At 49.2% G+C, this 8,119-nt stretch overlaps 1 protein-coding gene across 1 annotated transcript in view; it reads left to right on the forward strand.

Annotated features, from left to right (window-relative positions):
• CAMK1 (calcium/calmodulin-dependent protein kinase I) overlaps positions 1 to 5,260 on the forward strand; it is a 62,357-nt gene extending 57,097 nt beyond the window's left edge. The window contains exons 11-12 of the mRNA XM_015421544.1: positions 2,101 to 2,197; positions 4,170 to 5,260. Coding sequence (XP_015277030.1) covers positions 2,101 to 2,197; positions 4,170 to 4,228 — 156 coding nt within the window. The 3' untranslated portion in view covers positions 4,229 to 5,260. The remainder of the gene's footprint in view (positions 1 to 2,100; positions 2,198 to 4,169) is intronic.
• The last annotated feature ends 2,859 nt before the right edge of the window (positions 5,261 to 8,119 follow it).

Consider the following 8,119-nt stretch of genomic DNA (forward strand, 5'->3'; position numbering starts at 1 on the left):
GCCAGGTCGTTGTGGTTGAGGAAGGGAACCAACTGCCTAAGATGGTAAAAGGCCAACTTAGCAGTGGCTGCTACCTGGGCTTCCATTGTTAAGGAAGAATCCAGGAGCACTGCCAAGCTCCTAACCTCCGACACTGGCACCAATGGCGCCCCACCGAAGGTCGGGAGTGGGGTCCCCACCCGCGCACCGCCCCAGCCCACACACAGGACCTCCATCTTCGCCGAATTCAATTTCAGCCGACTCAGCCTGAGCCAACCAGCCATGGCCTATAATGCCCGGTCCAAATCTTCAGGACTGGAGTTCGATCAGCCGCCCAACATCAGATAGAGCTGGGTGTCATCAGCGTACTGGTGACATCCCAGCCCATGACTCCAGGCCATCTGGGCAAGGAGGTGCATATAGATGTTAAATAACATCGGGGAGAGCACTGCCCCTTGAGGCACTCTGCACTCCAGCGGGTGTCTCCTGGACTGCTGCCCCCCAAGTGCCACCCTTTGTCCCCGACCTTGGAGAAAGGAAGCAAGCCATTGCAAGGCAAGCCCCTGAATTCCCATGTCGGCGAGGCGGTGAAGCAGCAGTGTCAAATGCAGCGACAGGTCCAACAACAGCAGTACCACCCCAATCCAGATGCCTCTGGAGATCGTCAGTCAGGGTGACCAGTGCCGTCTCCTTTCAGCCGGACTGAAAGGGATCTAACGTGGAAGTGTCATCCATAAAGCCCTGTAACTGTATCGCCACTGCCCTCTCAATTAATTTGCCCAAATAGGGCAGATTTATTTATTGGAGACCGGCCAGTAATTAGCCAATTCGGCTGGGTCCAGAGATGGTTTTTTTAGGAGTGGGTGGACCATCGCCTCCTTGAGTGCCCCTGGGAACAGCCCCTCCAAGTGGGACTTGTTGATAATTTCCCTCAGGGCACCTCGAAACCCCTCATGGCCCGCTTTAATGAGCCAGGAAGGGCACGGATCAAGGCTGCATGTGGTTGGACGTACGGTCAAGAGCAATCTGTTGACTTCCTCCAGGCTGAGTGGGCCGAAATGATCCAGAACCAAAACTGAAGACGTGCTTGGGGTCTCGAGCTCACTCACTGTTTCAACTGTGGCGGGGAGGTCGCGGCGGAGCGACAAGACTTTATCCACGAAATAGCTCACAAATGCCTCACAGCCAATGTCCAATTCTCTAGTGTTTGGTCTGCCCTGTGGCAGAGCTGTTATACACCGAATCGTTCTAAACAGTTGGGCTGGGCGCGAGTTTGCAGATGCAACTGTAGCCGATTTGATTCCCCACTCCTCCACATACAACTGCTGGTGTGACCTTGGGTCAGTCATAAGTTCTCTCAGAGCTGTTCTTTCAAGGGCGGTCGGTCATAAGTTCTCTCAGAGCTGTTCTTTCAAGGGCAGTTCTCAAGAGAGCTCTCTCAGCCCCACCTACCTCACAGGGTGTCTGTTGTGGGGAAGGGAAGGGAAAGGAGATTGTAAGCCACTCTGAGTGAAGGGCGGGGAATAAATCCAATCTCCTCTTCTTCTTCTTCTTCACACATCCTCAGCCTAATCTCTTTTTGTTGTTGGGAAGATAATATGGAGGATGGGAGAACCATGTTAAGGGATAGCAGGATTCTTTCTTTACATTTATACCCCACCTTTCTTCCCAGCAGGGGGATCAAAGTGGCATAAATCACTCCTCTCTCTCGTCCACTTTATCCTCACAAGAACCCTGTGATGTAGGTTAGGCTGACTGTGGGTGACTGGCCCAAGGTCATCCAGCAAGCAGAGCCGGGATTCGAACATGGGGCTCCCCGATCCTAACACTCTAACCACTAAACCACACTGCCTAAATATGTAATAGACATAACTAGATACAGAAAGCATATTTATAATTCTGTCTTGCCAGCCTGTAATGCTGAAGGGGTGTGGAGAAAATGGAGGTCTGAAGACAGTGTCTCCCTTAATTCCTTCCATGTTTCCATAGGTACACTGGTAGAAACTGGAGCATCCAGTTCCATAATATGGGTTGTGCATCTTCTCACTTTCTCTCCCATTTGCCATCGGGTCTCCTTTGCTACTTTCACATTTGTCTGCCTTTTAACAAAATTCTTTGTAGCAAGCCTTCAACGCAACCGCGGTGGTGAGGCATATGAGGAGGCTACAGCTGGGAACCAGCCAAGATGGACCTGGTCAAGCCATGCAGGAGAGCAACGGTGAGAGGCTGGAGCAGTCCCACTTGGGGGGGGGGGGGCTCAGGTTTTCCCTTCACTGTCCTGGCGTGGCCCAGAGCTAGGGCTGAAACAGCACGGCGCTCAGGACCTCCCCTCAGAATTCCCCCTTGGGAATCTTAATGTTCTGTGACTGTTCGATCCCAGCGTTCAATGACATTTCGCTTCCATATTTTGATATCTGACTCTTGAGGTGCCAAGAAGGTTTGAACGCGGAGGTAAGAATTGACATCCAGCATTCAAACGCCGAGTATCTTGTTTTTGAAGTCTGCAGTGCAAAACATTCCAAGGATTAATCGGTTTTTGCACGTGTGCCAAGTTTGTGTTTCAGATTTACCTCAGCCCCACCCCTGCCTTCCTAAGTTAGTACATGTCTGGTTCCCATCTGCTTTTTCAGGAGACGCTTACGGGCAGAATAACTTGAAAGTGGCATGGAGTGTGGGTAATAAGTGTAGGTAATAAGACCAGAGGGAAGGGACATGTCCTGTGAAAAGTAGATTACTACCATGTCTGTATAGGGATTCACTCACAACAATTGACCCGAAACCAGCCAATTTAGATAGAACTCATAGAACTGACCACCTCTGCTTCTGGACAGAATTCAAAGATTTCATTTTGATCCCTTTTCTCATAGCTTTATAGGTAACTGGGAGTTCTCCTGCACCCATATGGACTTTCCCAAGTAAGGCTCTGACTTTCCCAAGTGAGGACATAAGAGCAGCCACAGTGGTCCATGCAGTGAAGAGTCAGGCACCATAAAGGTAAAGGTAAAGGTTCCCTTGCTCGAAAGCCAGTCGAATCAGACTCTAGGGTTGCGGTGCTCATCTCCGTTTCAAAGCCGAAGAGCCAGCACTGTCCAAAGATGTTTCCGTGGTCATGTGGCCGGCATGACTAAACACCAAGGCGCACGGAACGCTGTTACCTTCCCACCAAAGTGGTACCTATTTATCTACTTGCAATTTCTTGCTTTCGAACTGCTAGGTTGGCAGGAGCTGGGGCCAGAGACGGGAGCTCACTCCGTCATGCGACACACTCTGGTCTCAAACTGCTGAACTACTGACCTTCCACAGCCTGCAGTTCAGCGTCTTAACCACTTGAGCCACCGCAGCTCCTTCAGGCACCATAGGGGAGCACAAAATAAAGGCATGCAGGCAGCTGCCCTCACCTACTGTTCCCCAGCATCTAACAGTCAGAAGTTTCAATCACCATCCTGGTTAATGGTCAATGCTGGGCCTGCCCTCCATGGATCTGCCCAACCGCCTTTTAAACAACTTCTGGAAGTGGTTGAGTTGGGTGGCTGTCTTGTGGCGGTGCCCCATTTATGGAAGCTCTTCCACGGTATAATTGTTTCGTGCCTACTTTAAAGAAAAAAATAATTTTCCGTTTTACCCCATTTTTAGTGGCTTTTGATTTTGCTGTTGTGTTTTTTAAAAAAATCCATATGAGGCCCTGACCTGGATGGCCCAGCCTCGTCAAATCTCAGAAGCTAAGCAGGGTTTGGCCCTGACCAGTATTTGTATGGGAGACCACCAAGGAACTCCAGGGTCTCTATACAGAGGCAGGCAACAGCAACCCCCCTCTATTCATCTCTTGCTTTGAAAACCCTGTGGGGTCACCGTCAGTCAGCCATGACTTGACAGCAAAATAAATAAATTAACTAATTAATTAAGAATGCGGAAGGTCCCTGGATACTAAGTGACAGACGGGGCTGTGGCTCAAAGGCAGAGCTCCTGCCTTGCATACAGAAAACCCCTGGTGGAATCCCCAGAATCCTCCAGTTAAAAGGATCCCATAGTAGGTGGTATTTAAGTCCCGAGACCCTGAAAAGCTGCTGTCAGTCAAAGTAAATACCGACCTTGGAGGACCAATGGGCTGACTCGGTATAAGGGAGCTTTGTGTTACAGGCTTACTGGTCGTGACTGGCCCTGACAGACCCTTGTCTCTTCTTCTGCTTCAGGTTCCAGTAGCAGCGAGGAGTCCTTGGGGAATGGCTCTCACCGTCAACCTGAAGCCTGAGCCTTCATCAGGGGACAGAGGAACCAACAGCAGTGCCAGCACCTACCCCCAGCGGGGTGGGCCCAACTCCAAGCCCAACTCCACCATGCTGCCACAAGCAGAGCCAGGGAAGGGTCTGGGACTGCCACGACACCCCTCCCTCCCAGCAAAGAGTGGCTGCACCCCGTGGCAGGGGAATGGAAAGTTCCCCCTGTTAAGGATATCACCCTCCCAAACCTGGAGATGGGAGCTGATCCGCCATACGCCACACGCTTTCGTGGAGATGCTTCTCCCGTCCATTCGTCCCACCACAAATTGGCCCACCGCTGGCCCCCAGCCGACAGGACCTGCCTGAGCCCTGTGCTCACCCCTCAACCCAAGCCAAAAATGAAACCCTTCTCCTTGCACTCCATCATGTGGTTGCCAAAGAAAGAAAGAAAACGCCCCAAAGTCCATTCAGGCCCCTTCACAACACAGGTCCCGGTAGGGATGCAGATCCATGGATCTGGAAGACACCCAAAAAGGAAAGGCGAGAAAATCCACCCCACCTCCCAACTGACTCACGCAGTCCAGACCAAAGCGGAGACCAGCAGCATAGTATGAAGAGTTCCACGGGGCCAGCCCTTCCAGGTGGAATGTCACATGCCTAGCCGGGGGAGAGGAGGCCGCTTTGTTTATTGGGGGAGCAGCTGTTCTGTCTTGCAGCAAGGGCTCGATCTGGGGAAGGGTGTGTGCATTTCTGCCTCCACCTAACAGAAATGGAAGTAGGCAGAAGGGGCATCGCTTTGGTAGAGCCCAGCTGTACCTCTGCTTGATGGTATTTGGCTGCCTGTGGGTGAAAACTGGTAATTGTTAAGACTGGCAGTATGCTAGCATTATCTACTCCCTCCAAACAAGTGAACTCTAGAACCAGTTCTGCAGATTTTCAGTGTGGTTTGGGTTGAACCGGATTATGGTAGGCACCTATTGGCTGGTGCCCATAACATCACCCCAACACCTCCCACCCCAACACACAGTTTTGCAGCTGTTTTTAAAATGTTTTGTGGATTTTATTAGGTGGGGGGGGGAATTTAGTGTGCATCTTCCAACAACTTTTTTTTTAATTGGACATCTCAAGTACTAGAGGGGAGAAAAGTGAGGGCTGACAGTTCCTTGGCTTGGGAAGCAATTCAGCGATCCAGTGAAGCTGAGTATGCTTGTTATACCGGTCTGCAAAGCTGGATTCGCACTGTGGGCAAAGATCCCACTGTGTGACTGCTCTGAAAATGCTATGTCTGTCTTCACCCACTCTGGTCCTGGCACCACCCATCTGGCAGAACCCGGATCCTTCCTATATCGTCCAGCCCCCAGCCCTCCTTTTTTGCTCCCCATTGTGCTCTCTCGTCCTCTTACCCTCTCGGTGCAAGCGGAACTTTCTAACTTGAAGTTTCTTATTTTGTTGCTTGTTCTTGTATTAAAAGGAAGTGTGCTTGGTTTTATCCACTTCATCTATGTGTGTGAAAGGGGGAGGAGGGGGAAGGAGGAAGTCGCCACAGATTCCACAACACCCAGGCTACAGAGCATTTCTGGACCTCGTGTCTAAAGGACAAAGGAGGCTTCACAAGAGAGGCTTAGAGAAGCAAACACTTTATTATTACCATGTGTAACACCTAGAAGTAGACAAAGCACTTTATAAATAACACAGAGCAGTCCAGAAATGAGGCGGAGAACCAGGCATGGTCTATACCTGAAGCAGAATAGGGCGGGACCGCAGGGGCAGAAGGCTGAAGGGACAGAATGGACTGTCACACTAAAGAGGAGGGAACTATCTTGTTTTCAAAAGAGGTCCTACTTTAATAATCCTCTGTTAAGTGGAAAACTGGCACAGAATGTGATGGGCTAATTTCCCCCCACAGGTAGGTTTTAAATTGGAGAGCATTTAGAATGTGACCCCCTTCCCTGTCTGAAGTGGTACAGCCCATTCTACCATCTCAGAATTTCATCACTGTGATAAATCACTCCGAATTCATGCACTGAACGAGCTTGGCCTACACAGGCAACAGAATGAGGTGATACTGAGGGGACAGAGTGCTGAGGGTCATAGAATGAGGTGGCAGAATACAGCTGTACCACTTCAGACTGGGGGGGGGGGGAGGGTCGCATACTTAATGATCCTCTGTGTAAAAAAACATCCTCCATATTAACAAAGGCCCCAGTGCTAATGTTTCACCTTTGTGAAATTATTAATCCAGAAGAATTTTGAAAAACGTCTCTCCCCTGCAATCTGAAGTGCTACAGCCCATTATACCACCTTGTTCTGTGGTACGTGTAGACCAGTCTTCTGCCTATGTGGATAGCGGTGGACTAATGGTAAAAATACAATCTCTGGCACGGGTCTGTTAAAGTTGCGTGTTTTTGAAGTCCACTGATTCAAGCATCTCCTCAAATCTTTTCCTTACACCAGTAGGACAAAACTGCTTTAACTTTGACCAGACTATGCCCACCATTTGGTTTACATAATTCATAATCTAAAACTTCATCATTAAAAACAGAATGCATCATCGAGAAGGATAAGAGATAAAGGAAGAAACAGGGAGGGGGGGGGGGGGATGCACACACAACTACAACGTGGACCAAATATGAATAGCATTTCGCCATCGTGAGAAGGAAAGGAAAAAGTATGAAGGTATTTGATCGAACAAATCTTAGCTACAATACAGAGGTGATAATAAAATGAATGAAGAGCCCCAACTTCAATGTAATGAGAAATCTTTACTCTGCCCTCTAAAAGAAGTAAGAGTAGATCTAAAGCCCAAAGACAGATGCCACAGTAACCATACAGATAAACCTATGAGGCAGCCATATACTCTGTCAGAAGATGGTTGGCCCATTTTGCCTCATATTTTCTGCTCGTGTTTGGCAGATGTCTTAGATCAATAATCCTCCTACCAGAGGTCATTTGATCTGGAGATGCCATAGATTGAATCTGGGACAGTACATAGAAAGCACGAGCCCTGCTGTTGAGATCCCAGGATACGAAAGGAAGGCATATTTTACAAGATGAGAAAGAGCGCTTCTGGAGATGGCTTCCCCAGCAACGAGTGGCCAACAATCTGGAGATGCCATAGATTGAATCTGGGACAGTACATAGAAAGCACGAGCCCTGCTGTTGAGATCCCAGGATACGAAAGGAAGGCATATTTTACAAGATGAGAAAGAGCGCTTCTGGAGATGGCTTCCCCAGCAACGAGTGGCCAACGTAGCATCAGATCAGAAGCGGGGCAAGAGGGCTTTGTACGGATGAGGCTTTGGCACAATGATAGCCATGTCGTCACCTGGGCTGCCAGCAAGCAACCTGAAGAGTTACACTGTCCACCCTATGTGGACTGCAGCGGAGCCCTTCTCAGAGTGCTGGCTGCCTGCAAAAGCACATTGGCCCGATCCAGCTAAAGCGAGTCATGAACAAATCTCACAGAAAACGACGGGTCAGTTGCGACTAACGGGTTCCACTCTTTTCTAAGAACTTTAGACATGATTGACTTAAGCTGAATTGGGGCCAGCATCAGACGTACTCAGAGGGCAGAAAGACAGAACATGGCCAAGACTGGGGATGGCCAACTTTTATACTATCCTCATAACCCCCCCGAATTCCCCAGACAGCACCCCGTTGGCATGTAGGTATAGTTTTCCATATTGACCCCTCTCAATCTGTCTGGCACCATGATAAACGTTGATGCCGTCTAGGACTTTATAGCGCACTTGACAAAACAAGCGTAAACATGTATACATTTACATACAGAAAGAGAGAGAGATGTACCATTAAAATGTAGAACCACCTGAAAACAAACATTACTCATGAAAATGGGGCACATGTCTTTAACCACACCATACCTTGAATGTCATGAGGCTCAGGGGTTAAATGAAATCCTTCAA

The sequence above is a fragment of the Gekko japonicus genome, unplaced genomic scaffold (assembly GCF_001447785.1).
Source record: "Gekko japonicus isolate JY-2015 unplaced genomic scaffold, Gekko_japonicus_V1.1 scaffold1237, whole genome shotgun sequence".
In the NCBI taxonomy this organism is placed as follows: Eukaryota; Metazoa; Chordata; class Lepidosauria; order Squamata; family Gekkonidae; genus Gekko; species Gekko japonicus.